General features: G+C 33.7%; 1 protein-coding gene across 2 annotated transcripts; it reads right to left on the bottom strand.

Moving 5' to 3' along the window:
• Window positions 1-11,944: 11,944 nt before the first annotated feature.
• LOC126626615 (transcription factor bHLH137) lies at window positions 11,945-15,018 on the bottom strand. 2 transcript variants are annotated; one of them, XM_050295986.1, is made up of 8 exons: window positions 14,443-15,018; window positions 14,120-14,305; window positions 13,932-13,997; window positions 13,756-13,824; window positions 13,561-13,644; window positions 13,176-13,373; window positions 12,765-12,902; window positions 11,945-12,309 (listed from the first exon to the last, which is right to left on the bottom strand). In XM_050295986.1, the coding sequence occupies exons 1-7, from the start codon at window positions 14,830-14,832 to the stop codon at window positions 12,807-12,809; spliced, it is 1,089 nt and encodes a 362-aa protein (XP_050151943.1). In that variant the 5' UTR covers window positions 14,833-15,018; the 3' UTR covers window positions 11,945-12,309; window positions 12,765-12,806. The 2 variants fall into 2 exon arrangements, with proteins under 2 accessions (XP_050151943.1, XP_050151944.1); XM_050295987.1 differs by having other exon boundaries at window positions 11,945-12,213.
• Between the last annotated feature and the right edge of the window lie 4,638 nt (window positions 15,019-19,656).

Below are 19,656 nucleotides of genomic sequence, written 5' to 3'. Positions count from 1 at the left end.
ATCCCCACAATGAGATCTTCATTCTTGGTAGCTGGAGGCAAAACTTGAAAGCAGCTTTCTCGCTAGTTTCTAAATACTTAATGTAATCATGATTATTCATGTCGATAATTATCCAGGGAATGAAGAAAATTATCAAATCACATTCAGTGACATCAACTTCAAGTGACTAGCTATCTGGTCATAAGCGAAACTTATTGATATGTATACATCTAATTGGGCTGGCATGATGGTCTACACATGAGTAATCGTATATCTGTGACTGTACTGCTATAGCCAATATGAACACGCAAATTATGTTAAATCATTAATTAAGTTGTGATTGGTGCACTAATTAAGGGAGTAGGATTCTCTCCCCTCTTTTTTTCTCTTCCCTTCCCCCTCTCCTATTTGAACGGTTACGATTAAGCCACGTCAACATCTTATATTAATTTTTTATAGAAAAAAAAAAAGACAAAATAAAGAAAATGAGAAGAGGGAATGGAAGAAGATGGAAAGAAGAGTGGAGAGAATTCTAATCGCTAGTTAAGCCTCTTGTTTAGTCTCATCAATCATATATGTGTGTATTATGTAAATGTGCGTGCAAATCACACATTGACATCTGACAATGGTGATCGGCGGCGATGGTGATGATGGTATGGTGAAAATCGTTTTCAATTCAATATCAAATGTTTAGTAGCTATCTACCCATAATGGGTTTAGGGTGTGTAATTTGTCGGTCTAATATGCAACCTAAAGGTTAGTCTACTAGAAAACGAGTAAGGTTTACCCAAATTCAAACTCTTACAGATAAGAGTAATTATATGAAATGAGTTTACTTATGTAACGTTCCGATCTAATAATATATTGTCATATAGAGAAAAATTTGCTTGACAATACAATATAGGATAGAGGACACCATAAGGTAGTGAATCCGTTTCATGTAAATCATTCTCTCAACGGATGTATTAATCCATAGAGCCACTGACTCAGCTTGCATAATAAAGGTAAACAGTAACAATGCATGTGAGTGATAACTTTAGTCCCGCCGTAAGGACCTTAAAATGAGGACCGGGTGAGCAACTTTTTATTAGATCCCTTAGATACATCCAAGGAAAGATATAGTTTACCAGCTGAAGGCTTAGAGGGTTCTACACAAGCTAATATAATTTCTCAGCATCAAATATGTCCATGTGTCAAATATACGAGATGGTGGTTTACCTAGTCATGTTGCATTCAGATCTGGACGGGGCATGCATTGTTATATATACATGATCATGACGCAAAAAGTTAAGTGAAGTCTCCCGGTGTTTGCCCACCTACGTACACGGCAAGAAATTATGGGATCCGGCAACGAATCATGCGTTCGTGCAGCTCCAGACACAATACTACTCATCTATCTCAGTCTCTGATTTGTTACCCTTCCCATTTTACAAACACCGGATTCCAAGTGAAGTATATAAGACGCTCTCTTACATGGCACCCTAAAACCTCTGTATCTTGCAAAGAAAAAGCAGGACCTAGTATTTTGTTTGGATCGAAGACTGCATTATGACTTATTGCTTCGCCTGTTCTTCTCTTACGGGATTGATTCTCTCTTACAATCAAGAAATAGTTTTGGGGCCTTCACTTGTTTTATAAATGTTTACCATGTAAATGTATACTATATATACAATAAATATTTGCTACATAGTGTTATTAGTTACGATAAAGTTTCTTCCCGCATATATAGGGGGAGGAGGATTCTCTTCTCTTGTAAAATTTCTGTCCTTCCCTCCCCTTCTACTTAAACGGTTATGATTAAGTTACGTTAACATTTTATATTAATTGTTTTATAGAGATAATAAGACAAAAAATATAGTGTGAGGGAAAGGGAGGAAAAGGAATGGAAGTAGAAGATGAGAGAATCATACTTCTATATACGGAGCTTAGTTTGCCAAGTGTTTTATTTTTGCATACATACGGAGCTTAGTTTGCCGCCAAGTGTTTTTTTTTCTCATGGGATATGACAGATTTGAAGAGTGTCGACCTAGCAAGTAAGCTGCGGACCTAATTATTTTCTTTCTATCTTCTTCTAAAGTAAGCTGGTATGATATATGACGGTTATCTTTTAGTTTAGATGTCTGACTTGTCATGGAAAAGTTCACATAAATGTATTTTATACGTGTACGTAGCATTGGCTTTGCTAGCTGGAGAGTTTGGGAGCTAATGCTTTCATTGTTCCACTAGGAGACAATGAAGATTAATTACCTAAAGTGTCCACTTACTATAATTAGTGAATTCTCTAGAACTCAGTGGAATATGGAGTATGGAAGTCAGAAATTAAGAGCTGTATTCACTTAAGATTTAAGATATTTTTCTAGAGTTTAATTGATTTAAAGAGGCTATTTAATACTTTGGTTTAGTGATATTATTTTTTACTTGTAAGTGAGAGGTTAGGTTCGATTCTAGCTAATGCGAATTTGAACTACATTATTGTTAGTCTATTATGAGACTAAGCCCATCCCCTCTCCCTTAGTGTGGATAACATCAATTGTTTAAAAAGTTGATTTTAAGAGACTATGTAATATTTTGAGTGAACTTACTCAAATTTTCAAAGAGTGAGGTGAGAATTTCTATTTTTTATTTATTTTAACAAACGATATTATCTACAATAAGGGAGTGATCTACAATAAGGGGGTAGAAGTGGGTTAAGTCTCATAATAGGCTAACAATAATGTGATTCAAATTTGTCTTTGGCGAGAAGCGAACCTAAGACATCTCATCTACAAGTGAAGAAGAATATCACTAGACCGTAGTACTAAGTGGTAGGTGAGATTAGAGAATGCTTAAAATACACTACGAAATATCTCAAATTCCCTCGAATTCCCTAGCTTTTAAAATCCTTTAAAATCAATTTCTAATTGAATTTATACTTAGAATGTTATAAAATCCTTTAAATACTAATTAAATATACCTAGACTTTCAAAGATTCACTTAAAATCCTGATTGAATGCTCCTAAATTTATAAAATAAAAAATAAAAACTCTTAAAATCTCAATTGAATACACAAGATTAATTAACATTTTTAAACTTTATTCGGTTTACATTAAAATTTAAAACGGATACTTTAGGTAAGATTCTAGCAAATCAACTATACTACAACACTCAAATAGATAACACAAAAATTGATACAAATTAACTATGTTTTAGACCATCGTGTGTAAAGTTCGTGAGTCGGCCTTTGCAAAACTATGGACAAGGCCAAATTTCTCATTGTAGTATTTTTCAATTCGAAATAATATTTTACGGTTTTATTCAGAGTTTATAATGTAAAGAAAAAAAGTGATATTTTGGATGCAGTCCTTAACTATCAATATTCTTTGACTGAAACTTTGTTGGTTTTCAATTATTTATCGAAGTCCCTGAATTAATATGATAATGTATATCTATATAGGTTACTATATTTTTAAAATTAAAAATTGAAATTTATAGTTGTTTATATTAATGAGATTTTAAATAAAAAACTCATAATTTGTGGGATTAAAAATATTAAAATATAAATTATACTCTCCAATATATTGTGTGTATGTGTATATATATGTATGTATATAAATTTGGGTACATTGATCAAAATAAACAAAAAAATTATTGTATCAAAATATGGATACATTCTTCAAAACCACACCAAAAAAAAAAAGATATTAGGCTTAATAACATTAGTAAATTTCTTTGATTAAACTTGATATGGATACATTCTCAAATCAAGAAAAATAATGTACCCATATAAGTTTAAAAATGGATTAGAAAAAAATTGAATAGATTTTATATAAAAAAATGGGTACATTTTACATACAACAAATTGGTATAATTAAGAATGGGTACATTTTAAGATTAAAAATTTGAAAAATTACATGGATGGGTACATATAAGATTAAACAATTGAAAACCTTTTTATAAAAAATTAAGGGTTACAAACTTATTCTAATTTTTTTTTTTTGAATTTTTTTGAATTGAAAATTAGTTAGGAGTTTAATAAAGATGTGAGTATTAAAATCCTAATTCAATTATTAATTTTTATTTAAAAATTATGTAACTGATATGTAAATTCATTATTGCATTAATGCTAAGGACTTTGATCAAAATTTGAAAACTAATAAGATTTTTTTTTTTGTCGAAGAATAAATATTATTAAAGATAAATTGGAATGTTTACATCAGAAGCCAGAATATTAAACAATCATTCTGGCTCAAAGCAATTCCACAAATTAATGATGCCCCCCATACGCTTGGCAAAAGAAGCCACATGATGTGTAGCCTCATTATAGGCACGATGAGTGAATAAGAACTCAACAGAACACAATTGTTGTCGAATATGAAGAATTTTCCATAGGATACCCTCCATTGCTGCCTCCGGAACCAAGACTCCATTTAACATCTCCACCAAGACCTTCAAATCCGTCTCCAACTGAACAAAAACTTGAATCCCTTTTCCACACAAACCATCAAAGCCGATCTCATCGCTTCTGCTTCCACCATCAAACTAGAGCCACATAATAAATCTCCCATACCTCCTGCACATTGAAAGATCCCAGCAAAATCCCTAGCAACCCATCTAATGACACCCATACTCGTTTGCTTACACCAAGCCCCATCACAGTTTACCTTAATAGTACAAAAAGGAGGCTTAAGCCACCTCTGTTGCGTCTCTCCCGCAACGACCTGTTGCCTACACTGGCCCTGCTCACTGTCCCCCAGACTATCCGTTATCTCCCTCCAATGCAGATGCAAAAGGTCTAGCGTAGCACGCGGCTCACACGCCACTTTGTCAAAGACTACACTATTATAGCATTTTCATATCCGCCATAGTCCACACACTTCAGTCAATGAACATTAGTAACTATGAATGGATATTCGAAAAAAAATCGATCAAGTTATGTTTATTACATTACTAATCATATTGTTTTATTGGGGCCGAAAGTGGGAAACCCGCATATTTACATCTTTTATAAAGATGAGATGAATGAAATATGAAAGGGTTCCGTTGATGTCTTAGTTCTTAAGGATAATAAGATTCAGATTATCCAAAGTTTGATTTGAGATTTTTGGTGTGGTGTTAATCTTCTCCGAGCTGATTACTTGTCCTTGTGGAAGTGCTATCTTGTTTCAGCTGTGCCAAGTGGCAAATGAGGAATGGTTTGCATACCAAACAAAATTAAATTTTGTAGGCCAACATTTCCTTTGATGATGGATCATGATTCGATAAAAATGGCAATGTTAGGGTGATCATTGTTTAGATCAAATTTTATATATCATATAACATGATTCTTGATGATTGAATTATTACTTAAATATTGATTAATGTGCTTACTATTTATGAATAACATCATGTGATTTGCAAATATAATCTAAAAGGTTGGTCTACCTAACATTACTCTGTGTGTGTGTGTATGTGTATGAGTTTATTTTTGCTCACTCTATGTGTGTGTGTGTGTTCATTTTTGCTCACCCCTCCAAAATTTGTAACGTGTATATTTTTTTTTCTTTTTCTAAACAAACAATATTATAGCTGCATTAAGGGGTGGGGGAGTGCGCTAAGTCTCACAATGGGTTAACAATAATCTGGTTCAAATGCACTTTTAGCGAGAATCGAACATGAAACCTCTCACTTAAAGGTAAAGAAGAATACCCTATACCGTAGTACTAAGTAGTGTCACATGTCTATTTAATAACCTATTATTACCTATGCATTTAATGAAAATTTTTGTGAAAAAAAAAACTAATTAAATGAAATAAAAATAATAAAATTTACCATTTCTTCTTTTTTTATTCTCTCTCCTTAATTAATAATTGATTGCAATCTTTAATTTTTCTCAACCAGTCCTCATTCCTATAGTCTGCTGTAAGAACAAAATTTAAAAATAAATGCATCACCGTTTTAGTGTAGATAACATCGTTTATTTAAAAAAAAAAAAAACTAATGCCCCCACCATAGCAAAAAAGAAAAGGAAAAAAAACCGAGATGTCCTATAACAAAATTGAAGAACGTAATACTATAGTGCTTGTAATAAGATAGAAGCTAGGATAGGTGGAAGATGTAGTTGAATATCAAAGTACGCAACGAACAAGATTAACAAGAATAATAGAAATACTATTAAACAAACGAGAATGCCGAAACGGCTACAAAAAACCTAAGAGACTACATTGTGAATAACTTGTTATTCTATAGAGTTACAAAGTACCATATATATAACCTAACCCTAATACTAACGGGCTAAGCCCAAAATACCAAACATTAAAATAAATCTAAATAATAATATTTTCCAACACCCCCCGTCAAACTCATGGCGGTACAAGACTTGGGTTTGCCAAAGTAGATGTGGATGCAAGACTCCAAATTCCAGTGCCGATGCATACCAATGCCAATGCAAATACCAATATCAATACCAATACCAATACCAATACCAATACCAATACCAATGCCAATGCCAATGCCAATACCAATATCAATACCAATACCAATACTAATACCAATACCAATATCAATATCAATACTGATGCCAATGCCAATTGCGAGCTTCCAAACAAACCTGAGCAAACAAACAAAAAAACATATTTTTTTTCTTTGCCTGTGTGAGGGCCTCAAAAACTCCAAACAATTTTTTTTTTCTTTTTCCTTCTTTTTTCTCTTTCTTATGGGCGAAGAGGTGCAACATCGCACCTTCTTCCTTCTTTTTCCTTTACGTGGTTTTTTTTTTCTCTTCTTTTCTCCTTCTTTCCCTTTTTTATTTGCTAGGGGATCTTCTCCTCTGCAAGCAAAACCTTTTTTTTTTTTTCTCTTTCATTTGTCTTTTCCTTGCAAACAATCAATACCAACTAACAAATCTAAAACGAACGAAGACAAAGGCAAACAAATTGATACCCATGAGAACGGATTGAACCCTAAGGATCGAATAACAAGAATAATCAAATTGATACCCACTCTGATACCAAGTTGAATATCAGAGTGCGCAACGAACAAGAATAATAGAAATATTATTAAACAAACGAGAATGCTGGAATGGCTACAAAAAACCTAAGAGACTACATTGTAAATAACTTGTTATTCTATAGAGTTACAAAGTACCATATATATATATATATATATATATATATATATATATATATATAACCTAACCCTAATAGGCAAGGAAACCAAACCCTAATACTAACGGGCTAAGCCCAAAATACCAAACATTAAAATAAATCTAAATAATAATATTTTCCAACATATGTGATAAACAATCAGCCTCGTTGATGTATTGTTCCTTTGGTATGGGGTAGTTATTCCTTTTCTTTTTCTGCTATGGGGCGGGCGTGAACTTTATTGTAAAATTTTGTTCTTACTGCAGATAATGGCGAAGTTAAGAATTATTAGGAAAAGAGACGAAATTTAAAACGATAAAAGGTCCTTAAAAAATATAAACAACCAAATTCTAAACATAAAGCTATCATTCTAACGTCATGTTCAAAAATCTGTATCAGGTAATATTGCAATTAGTACATCTCAAACACAAACACAAACACAAATAATGACATCCAGAACCAAAAGAACAAGACCGTGAAAAACATAAAAAACAGAGAGACAACATATATATGACTAAATATTAGAATGAAAACGGTGTAGGATAAAAGTAAATTATTATGATCATCATACACATGTAAATTCAATTAATTAGATAATACCCAAATGCATCAAACACATATATCAATAAATAAAGCAGTAAAAAGGAAAAGGTAAAGAATGATCTAGCATGTGATATCAAGAGATGCGTATTGTCACTGTCCTAAAGCCGTAGACGCCTCCTTACATGCCAGTAATAACGGTTATCTATAACTCCAAGATACAACCCTTGAATATCACAAAGTGTCTAATCCATAAACACGATTACGGTATACGGAGTGTGAAGTAGTGATCAATTGCCCATTGATGATCAAGATGAGTAGAAAGATTATAAGGATTATATGAGTACTGTAGTAGGGAGAGAATGAAGACATTTGAGTATATTTTAACCCTTTGTTCTGTTTGAGGAGTTCACTATTTATAAAACTCTACACATCCCTTAATAAAAAACATGACTTCTCTAATGAATATGACTTTTCATATTTTCATTTAAAATAATAATACATAAAGTTTTGAATCTTTAATAAAATAAAGTAAATAACCAGCAAACGGTACTTGGAGACTGAAAGAATAGAGAGAATGCATGTAAAATCAACGTGTGAATTTTCATGAAATGCTAAAATGCAGACCCATCAGTCATTGACATGCATGCACTTGGAGCACTTGGGAAGTTGGAAATTTCATCAATATTAGAAGCGGCTCAGCTGGCAGCTCCACAAATAATCCATTGTCTCTTAACACAATCTCCCTCTCCACCTCATTTGTTCACACCCCCCCCCCTCTCCCGGTGGGCCGCCTTATCCAATTGATACACATGCAAGCTCATGAAACAAATAAAGGACTAGATGAGAATGTGAAATTAAAATGCATAGATAACCATAGTTTGTTAAATAAAAACGTGGCAAAATATTGGAGGGAGGGTGGGTAGCGATCCCCTCGGATTGGGGATAAGCACAAAAATGTTACGGAGGGGACATTTTTACATATTGATGTATTAGAGTTTGTTTGAATGTACTTTTAAAATGATTGAAAATGCTTTTAGAGAAAATGTTTTTAGATTCCAAAAGCACTTAAAGTGCTTTTTGCAAGAAGCACCAATTATGTGCTTCTCCAAGAAGCACTTTAAGTGTTTTTCCAGAATTTACTTGCATTTTTACCAAAGATTAGTTCTAAAACCATTTTTACCAAAAGCGCTGTCGGTCATTTTAAAAGCACATCCAAACGAGCTCTTATTTGATGTGGCAAGTGATATGCAGTGTACATGCCAAGTCAATTAATGAATTTATCTCATTGAATATTCCTTGTATACATCAATTTTCACAATACACCAACTAATGTCATATAAATTAAACATATATATCATGCTTTTTCTATTTATATTCATGAACACCTGTGAAAGATAAAAAAAAATGTAATTAAAAGCAATAATCAAAGTTTGGATTCATCCATCAGTTTGATTCTAGTCCTCACCATGTTCCACAACTTCAAGAGATGGGACTGGAAGTCGGGACAAATATTGAACAACATAATTGCCAAACAATAGTTTAGTTTTATTCTCTTTTTGGAACTGGCCTGCAAAACTATACGCGTCTTTTCCGATACAAAATATATTGGGAGAACACCACAAAACGTCTTGTAGGTGAATGCTGTTAATTAATTAACTGTGTTTGAAGTTTGGTGTGTTTTAGAAGTAAAAAAAGTTGAGATTCCACTATAAAACCAAATGATAATATAAGGAAGAGTTCAACTTCTTTTAAGTTATTGCATGGTTTGGTCCCTAAGTGATATGAGACTTTGTTCTCGCATTCTCACCCACACTCTCAATTGTGGTAAATTTTCAAGTTTAACACGTGGACAATACAAATTGGATGACGTAAAGTCGGTGTGACTGTTAGCTAGGCTTCACAAGTAGGCCAACATGCTCTTATATCATGAAGCATGTTGAAGTTTCACCATAAAATTAATTGGCAATAAGAGAAGTAAGTTCCACATCGTTAAAGGACCAAACCATGCAAGAATTTAGAAGAGTTGAACTATTCTTTCATACTGCAAATTAATTTTATAGTGAAACCCTAACTTTCTTCCCAAAGGATATGCAATTCTTATTGAGGTGAAACTATGCAAGTAGACTGGATGTGTCCGACAAAGGATATGCAATTCTTATTGAGGTGAAACAATGCAAGTAGACTGGATGTGTCCGACTAATTGCCACTAACAATACAACATGTGGGTCAACGTAAAAAGCAGGTCGAACACAAAAACCACATGCATTGTCTTCCACCATATATTTAGAACCAACTTAACTTAAGCATGTATCCATTTTTAAAAAGGAGAATTTCCAAAACTAAGCTATTTGTCACTAATTATATTTATGGATATCTGCTATTTACTGGGCCATATATCGTAAATTAGTAACTCAACTCAACCAATGATTATAATTAATTCAAGTGTAATATTTGGTTTTTATTTCATAATAGGTGACCAAATATTAACTGCAAGATAGTATGGGAGCCCAATATCAGATATTATCTGCATTAATAATTTTTCTTCCTCTTCTTTTTTTTTGTTACAAGTTAAGAGAAATTCTAAAATATATCATTGTATGAGATGTCTTATTTTAAGGGATGATTGAATTTGCTTGTGTATAAAATCTGTGCATAACATATATATCGATGATTGAGTTTTGTATTTATGTTAAAATATGAATATGCAAATTTATGAAAATATTTAATTATCGACAATTTCGTAAATATTTTAAACACTAATTTCAATAAAGTCTGCCATGTTTCTTGGGGCTGTTTACTTCTTAGATTCAGTTACTACCAGAACAATTATTTCTTGCTTGGTCTATTTGGTAAAATCATTTAATTGCAACCCAGCATATCACTGTCATATGACCTGAACAATTCAAAGACATCAATGAATGTGGTCCTCTGCAAAATTGTATGAACAGAGTCACTCGAATTCTTACCAATCACTTCCAAGCAGTGTGCGGGTTTATGAAATTTACTTGACAGGAGCAACATTAAGGCTCTCGAACATTGATTTTGAAGAAATGTCTTAAATATTACCAACATTGATTAAAATACTCAATTGGTTAAGAGATTCACTTATAAGATATATTCTAAAATCACAACAAGACATTATGATCACGAACAAATCAAATCAATTTAAAATAAAGATTGACTAATTATATTAAACTTATCTGTATAATATGGAACACGTGATTATGAAGATGAAGCCATTGATCCTTGCAAAGAAAGTACAAGTAGTCTTCAACTTTTAGTACCTCTCAATGAACTCTACCATTACTATCGAAATAGGCTTTTAGTTTTCGTGAGTTTCAGTTGGTATGGAAGCAGGGACTGCTCTTAGGTTATATAGCTAGGGTTTCAACAAATTCCTCCCTATTATCAGAAAGGATATAAACCCAAATCCTATATAATCAATTAGAGTCTCATCATGACTCTTATTCCTTTTATTTACTTAACAAAGGTTCATAATTGATCGCATTTAATTAGGACTCCAATATGTTTATTTCCTTAACTCACCGAGAATCCTAGAGATTTCATTAACTTGATTGTCAAATCAATTATTCCCTCATTTATTCTCGGCATAATTCATTGTCATTCACAAAATGGTTTTACATCACTTATATCCGATGTCTTGAATTCCATTTCTCTCATTCCCACAGTATCGGCCATATGTCGTATAAAAAAAAAACTTATAATGATGACTTCAAGCTAGCTCGTATGTGGACACTAGTTTGCTTCTTTGCCCGCCCTCTCAAAGCCATTAAAGTATACCTACATTATAACAATTTTGTCACTTTTAAATCGAGAATGCATAAATCTTTAGCCTAATAAATACCAGTCAATCTGCATCTTATGTTTTTTTTTTTAGGTCAATAAGATGTAGGTCAGTTATGTTCAACAAGGAGTATGATTCTATTCTTTCTAAAATTTCTCCCCTCCTCTCTCATTTTTTTTTCTTTCCCTATAAATAAGTGAGCACAAGATTTTTACGTACCTTAATCGTGACCGTTCAAATAATGAACGGGAGGGAAAGAAAATTTGAAAGGGAGACTGTTCCATTCAACAGATGCTTCTGCTGCCTAGAACCGTTACGTTTACGTCGATGGATAGGGGGAATTAACCTCACGTCCTCAGAGAAGCGTGAGTCTCACAATAAAGTCAAAATCATACCAAAAAATTCCACATACAACTGCATAACCAGTCATGTCGAACTACTAACCTACAGCAACAGAATCAAACAACCCTACTTTTATGGTTTTACTTTCTCAATTCACGCACCACAAAAACGAAGGTTAAAAAATAACTGAAATAACTAGAATAGCTGAAACCACAGGAATTGGTCAAATACATTAAACGGTCATATATATTCTGTTTTTACATATTAAAATTCCAGCTAGGCTACTTTGGAATTTGTGCATTGCTTAAAATAAGGCAAAGTGATCTTGAAAAAGATATGGTCTTTTTTTGGTCGGTTGCTATCTGTCGTTCTCTGTGTTCTTCTGCATCCACTGGTATTCCTTGCTGCCCTTTATTCATGTTCCAAGCTCCGACTCCAATGAAACTGATTAAAAAAACAACCTTAAGCCTTTGATTCATTTTCCATGTTTGGGTTTTCTTTTTCTCTGTTTTGGCTGCTTTCTTGTTGTCTCCTCACAAACTGGAAAGACCAATGAAAAAATAAGAGAGCTTTCCAAGTTATATGAGTCAACAAGGTGGACAATATACAAAAAGGGTGTGCGACACACACTCTATATTACTTCTCATACATCCTTGATAATTTATGTTCGTTAATCTTCTTCAATTCATCCAATTCGATAGTCGAAAATTAAAAAGATGTGTGATAAATAAAATGAGGTGTGTAGATATCACACTCCTATACAAAATTAGGGTACGCTTCGGTTTTCTTTACACAAGGATTTTGGCAATCGGATCATTCATCAAGAATTCAATGACCAATATCTAATCATCGGAGTATAATAGAAGTTTCAAACAATTAATTAATAAACACAAGTACATGGTACTTGTTTAAATTGATTTAACTAGTTATCTTATCAATTTGTGTATAATTATGTACTTGTTTTTTTTAGTACGAGACAGGAAATGAGAGCCAACCATATGCTGGTATGCTTGAGGGGCAGCTTTTTTGCCTTGTAATTAATTGAAAGAACACAAGTTGCTGTTGCTGAAACCAGATGGATTAAGAAAGCTTTGTCTTTGATCTTCCACATCCCACAACAAGCTCTCACCGTCCTGAAAATGATATATGTTTTGCCATGAACTTCCAGGTTAGAGAAATAATATTAACAAATAATTCATTGAATAACATTTGTTCAAGGGCTTGAAAACTTTGAGTTTTAATGATAATGACAAAATAAAGGGTAAAGTGAATAGTATCATGATTGACTTTTTAGTGTAAAAATGTGGTTTTTCGTTAAAGTGAACAGTACCGGGTGCTTTTCGTTAAAGTTCCTTTTAAAAGGGTAAATTGAAATTGGGTTAACAAATTAGGTCAGAAATATATACCTGAAAGAAGGTATTTGGCCTTTGAAGTAGAAGTGAAGCTGAACTTTCTAGAAAAGGACAGTTGTTATTTGTGGTGGCAGCGGCAGCGGCAACGGCAGTGGTGGCGGTGATGTTGGTGGATGTATCAGCAAAAGGTGTTGGCTGTGTTGGGTTGCATTGTGGCACAGATTGATATGGTGATTGCATGCTACACAATCTCTGCATGGAAAACAATAAAAACCAAATTGTTATTACATTAGTACTTTTTGGTTCGTGAATTAGATTTTTCGACAAAGAAAATCTCGTGTCTCTATTCCCATGAGATAAGAATTGAAGATTTTCATTCCCATGTTTGAAAACATTGTGACGTGGGACTGAACATAATTGATCCTTTTTTACTATGTACCTCTGGTTTGACCACCAAAGCACCAATGTCGATTCCAAAGTCGTAGAACATTGGATTCAAAGAATCAAGTTTCACTGAGAGGAACTGAAAAAGAAAAAGAAAAAAAAAATTAGAAAAAAAATTGGTTAAATCAAATATTCAATAAAGATAATAAATTAACATGTGTGTGGATATTATATATCTTTCAAACAGTACCTCCACTTGATTTTGTAGGGACTGAACATAATTGATAATTTCATCCAGCATGACTGCCCTTCCAGTTATCTAATTTATTTTAAAAAACCAATCAGATGAATCTAGTCAGGAAAATTACATAATATATACATATAGGGTAAAGGCAAGTAAGCAAGAGAGAGCAGCTGGTGTTCCACCTTGTCACAGCCAGGAACAAGTCTTTGCAACATCTTCATCCTCTCACTAATTTTCTGTCTTCTTACCTAAGAAATAGAGAAAAAAAGAATACACAATTATCAGATATAATAAAATGGTGGGCACAATAGCAATTTTGGGACATTATAAACTGTTGGGCATGTTTAATGAAATTTCATATTTTGTGTACCCTTTCTGCAAGGCTGTGACTATCTGTAGCCTGACCCCTCCTTGCTCTAACATGAATGTAGCCAGTTGGAGGTCCTTCTCTTACTTTCACCTGGTCTTCTTCATCTGATTTAATCTTCTTTTCCTCATCTTTCTTGGTACCGCCATCAATCTTCTTTTGCTTCTTTCCCTTCTGCTCTTTAGTACCCTAATGGAACACAGCACCATTAAACACCCCACCCCCCAAATTCCTACAAATTAAGATTTTTTGCTACAATAAAGCGGGATCCCTGCTAAGAAATGGGTCGTATATATACATGTATATATAATAGATTATGAAAATACCTTGGATTGAGCAGAATTGAAGGATGATCCAGTTCTGGATTTTCTCTTCTTGCCCATAGGAGTCACTTTCTGAGTGACCTGATCACCAATTTCAATCCTATCCACGTCCACAACAGTTGAGGACTCTGTGCTCTTGTTTTTGGTCACAGAAGGATCATTCTCATTGTCACTAAAAGCAACCTTAGTAGAGCTATGATCCATAGTGCAGCTGCTTTCAACAGCTCTTGAATTATTATCAGCTTGAATTTCCTGGGTTAAAGGCTCAGATGGGTAAAAAGATTGAGAGAAGTTACTGTCAGTGTTGATGCTATTGGTAGTAGGAGCGTTGGGCAAGAAAATTGAGTCAAGGAGAGAAAGGTGGTGGAGATTTTGGTATGAAAAGGCTGCCATGTATACTATATCTGGACAGAGAGCTTTTGAAAATTTGGAAAAATGGTTGAGAGTGTTATATGAAAGAAAGTGATATGATATACGGAAGAGAGAGAGAGAGAGAGAGAGAGAGAGAGAGAGGGAGAGACGAGATGTAGAGAGAGAAAAGCAAGTCAAGAAAGGTGGGTTTTCTGTGAGAAACTAAGTGGGAAGTGGCTCATATAAAGATGAGGAGGGGGGAGTGGAGAGAAGGGAGACACATCCAAAAGGTGTATAAAATCTTTCGGTAACTCATTCGCATGCAAATGTTTTCTCTACACCAGTCTTATCTCATCAATCCCTTTCTTTCTTATTTCTCTCTCTCTACATAAATATACATACAGTTGTGTATGAAAAGAAAAGAAAATAAAATAAAAGAGAAACAAAAAAAGACGAATGGCTGATAAGGATTTAAGCTTATATTATCAACTATGGCCATATATTATTTAAGAGTAACGTTAGAGAGATTTTTTTATTTAAATCATATTCTGTAAATCATGGCATCTTTTATGCTGGCTATTTGGTTAAATGTGAAAATAGTATGTACCAGCTGGGGCATCTTTTGTACCGGCTACTTGGTTAAATGTGATATAAAATAAAAATGTCCATGTACATGAGCAGAAAAAATAGCACTATGCAGTCAGAAACTAATAGCAACCGATCGACGGGTGTCATCAATGACAAAATAAATAAATAAGAAAGAGGGGAAACACTGAGCATTCACCCTTAATTTGCTTCTCTTTCTTCTACAATTATTTGAGCTAAAGAGCTAGCTATGATGATATTTTTCAGTTTGGTGAAGTACTGCCTCTGTCTTGAAATTATGGTCCAACGTTTTTTCTTGTTCTACCAAAAGCATATGCCTCTCCTACTCCTAGCCCCTCATCCTTGCAGTTGTACCTAGCTTCTTTTTTGAGATATTGGGGTTCATCTATTTTGAAAGAAAAAGTTCCTTAGCTTCCAATAGATTCGCATTGTGTTCGAAGACTTTTTAAACAATGCAGTATTGATCCATACCTTAATAGAGAAAGGTGATCGTCAATCTAATGATACAAACACATTTGTATTTGTATAAGAGTTCCGCAAATTTGATCATTAATAAGTTGACCAAGATCATATATGGCTGAACTCTGTCATAGCCTCACAGGGTATATGGCAGACACATTTTTACAAAGGGATGTTACTATCCACACACTCATTTTCACCTCTCATACATCCGTCTCAATTTTCAGCCATCGGATGAACGAATTGAAGAAGAGCAATAAATAAAAATTAACAAGAGTGTGTGAGTAATAAAAAGAGATGTGTAAATAGCACTATCCTTTTACAAAACGGAAATTTGACTTCAAAAGAAAATTACAACTTTAATTTTTTCGGAAACAGGAGTACTGGTACTCTTTTGTATCATTTGACATGTCAATCATTATATAAGCCAATATACACTCAGTGATATTGTTATCCAGAAATTAAACATGGGTCTGTAATTATGACCACCGTCAATGCTATAGGTTCCCTATTCTTAGAGCATGTCCTTGGAGACTTAAGGTCCCCCATTAATCGTTTAGGCCATGTCCGATAAAGATTTAGGTTCCCTAGTGTTGGTCCATCTACACACAATAATATACAAAACCTTCGATCTCTACAGCGGTTAGCCGCACTTGTGGTTACCCTATTTTTGCATTGCCGGTCGATCAAGATTGTCACATTGTCGTTTGACAGGCATTTTTGCATGACAGTTGGGCCACATGTACAGCCGTCACATGTTGATATATTTAAGATTTGATCATCCTTAGTTGCAAGTTTAAGTAAACTACATAACTCTAACAACTAAAAGTGAGCATCATCTCCACTTATTGAGTGTTCTAAAATGAGGCATAGGCACTAAAACAATTGTGATTTTTCTTTCCGCCACCAACTACCGTTTTGCGATTTTCAGAACATTGTTAACGAAAAATGTAATGTGACTCGTTACTTAAAAGATCTTTAAAAAAATCACATGTGAATTAAGTCAATTGATTAAAACACTATACCTTCTTGCACTATATTCATCAATTTAAATGTCCTTCCCATGTAGATTAAAATAGTTTGGTAGTTTTAGAAGAATCACAACATAGAATGCCTTTTGGCGATTAAAAGCGAAGCGCATGAACCAGAGTGCACAGGTAGGTACGTGTACATGTCACGTAAAAGTCTTAGGGTTCTTTTGCTTGCTCTTTTGGCTTCAACTTTGGAAGTACGATTTGTAGAAATTGAGAGGCCCTGAGGGGAAGCTCTGTGTTTTTGCGTTCACTTCTCTTTCTGCATGTAAATTGAAAAAAGCATCACCATCGTCATCATGGACTGGGTTCGTGAATTGTAAGGTATTTTTAGGAGCTCTCTGTGCCATGCATACACTGCCATGAAGGGCATTCATTCGTTCAGATTTTCTAATCATGGCCTTGTTTTTCCTTCATTTTGTTTTATTTTTATATTATAACAGTGGTCCCTTGTCCTCAGCAACGGATAAAATGCACAATCAACATTTTACCAAATAAAAAATAACCATTTCACAATTACAGTTTTCTACAATTGTTGTACAAGTGTTGGTGAGCCTTGCCTTTATTATACAAAGGGTAAATCGCCAAAATAGTTTCTGAGATTTACATTACTCATCACTTTGGTCCCTGAGATTCCAAATCGATAAAAGTGGTCCCTAAGATTATCCACCATCCATCATTTTGGTCATTCCGTTAAGTGTCCCGGCGCTCTTGGCCGGAAGTTTGGGCAATTTTCAAAGCTTCGTAACTCAATAGTTTCTTAATCAAATTCAATCCATAATATATCAAAATGAAGATAGGAAAGTGTAGAATAATATTATACCTATTTCGAAGTCCAATGGTTGCCAGAGATGACCGAAAAATAGCCTCAAAATTGACTAGTCCGAACGAAAACTGGAAAACTCGCCGAAAATTGGTTAAATTTTAAACGTTCATAACTTCTTCAATACTCAACAAAATCAAGTGATTCAAAAACGAAAATCATACTTCTCGATGAGAAAAAGACAATGGTACCTTTTTTACTACTAGATTGCCGTGGTTTGGCCGGAAAACGGCTCGAAAGTGGCTAACTCGAGACCAAGACAGCCACTTTCGAGCTGTTTTCTGGCCAAACCACGGCGATTTAGCCATCAAAAAAGGTACCATTCTCTTAGTCTCGTCGAGAAGTATGATTTTCATTTTTGAATAACTTGATTTCGTTGAGTATTGAAGAAGTTATGAACGTTTAAAGTTTACCTAGTTTCTGGCGAGTTTTCAAGTTTTCGCTCGGACCAGTAAACTTTGAGGCTATTTTCCGGCCATCTCCAGCAACCATTAGGCTTTGAAATAGGTATAATCTTATTCTACACTTTCCTATCTTCATTTTGATATATTATGGGTCGAATTTGGTTAAGAAACGATTGACTTATGAAGTTTTGAAAATTGCCAAAACTTCCGGCCAAGAGCTCCGGGACACTTAACGGAGTTTTTAACGGAATGACAAAAATGATGGATGGTGGACAATCTTAGGGACCACTTTTATCGATTTGGAATCTCAGGGACCAAAGCGATGAGTTATGCAAATCTCAGGGACCATTTTGGCGATTTAGCCTTATACAAATGGTTCAAATGTGATATAAAAAAATATGATAAGTGTAACATTACTCATTTAAACTACGTATGTACCCGTATATGAAAAAGATCTACATAGTTTATACTGTTTTCAAAATTTAACCGTATAAGTATATTATTAGGGGCTGTTTAAAATAATAGTATCCATTTTAATCCAATTTTTAGTTTTAAAAAACTGATGAATATAGCTAAATTACTTAGCATCCCTTAATTTTAAATTGGATCCAAAAAATACAAAGCATGCACTATAACATCCAAACCCGTTGAACAATATTATCTAATTACTAACTTGGCTCTTATTGCCCTACTTTAATCCTCTCAAAAGATTGGTCCGTCAGTACGTAGTTGTTTTGATAGTTTTTCGTATTAAAAAGTACAGTAGAAGATATCACAGTTTCCAATTGGAAATAATATATGTCTAAGAAATTTACACCCGGCCAATACTTTCAAAATATATCTTAATCTCCTCATCTTCTAATAAGAAATTTACATCCATCAATTCCTGAAGAAAAATATATCTTAAAAGATTTGTCGGTCTGAAACTGATCAATCTTGGCCGTCCACCTCTTTAAGAGCAACTCCACCCTTGGAGCCCTCCCTCCAGGCAATCCACTATTCAATCCACCATGTGAACAGTAACTGCCTTTTGCATCTCCACAGTTGCACTTGAATAACCCTGACAATAGGCAATAAAATATTATTATTATTTTTTTACAAAATAATACTAAATAAATTTATTTGTAATTTCAAATAAGATATTTTAAATCGTTCTCATTACGCCACGTGTCATTTACCCAAAACAACTATTATTGGTCATACATTTCGATAAGACTATTATAGAAAAGTAGAAACATTTTTTTTTTAATTTTCAGATATTTTTTTCTAATTTTTTACAATTTTTAATTTTTTTATTCAAATAATTAATCTCTGCCATTGGATTTAAAAAAAAAATTTGAATTCCAACACTCCAGATTGTGCCACGTGTCACAACGGTAACTTTTCTTAATTTTAAAACTATTTTTTCTTTTTTTTTTAATTTATAAAGCAGATTAACATCAACCGTTGATCTCAGATCGAACGGTTGATATTAAATCAGCTTTTTTTTATTACCGTTGGAAATCGGACGGCTCGTATTAAAGAGCCGTTGGGATCGAACGGA

This window comes from Malus sylvestris, chromosome 6 (genome assembly GCF_916048215.2).
Source record: "Malus sylvestris chromosome 6, drMalSylv7.2, whole genome shotgun sequence".
NCBI classification, from domain to species: Eukaryota; Viridiplantae; Streptophyta; class Magnoliopsida; order Rosales; family Rosaceae; genus Malus; species Malus sylvestris.
The sequence above is the reverse complement of the archived record's forward strand: the minus strand, read 5'-3'. Positions and strand labels throughout refer to the sequence as shown.

Excerpts from the sequence above, each read along its gene's own strand:
- LOC126626615 (XM_050295986.1), bottom strand. The coding sequence starts at position 14,832 with ATGGCAGCCTTTTCATACCAAAATCTCCACCACCTTTCTCTCCTTGAC. Across the intron at positions 13,374-13,560 it reads CTTTGGTGGTCAAACCAGAG|AGATTGTGTAGCATGCAATC; the intron begins GTACATAGTAAA and ends TTTTCCATGCAG. Across the intron at positions 12,903-13,175 it reads GGCCAAATACCTTCTTTCAG|GACGGTGAGAGCTTGTTGTG; the intron begins GTATATATTTCT and ends TATCATTTTCAG.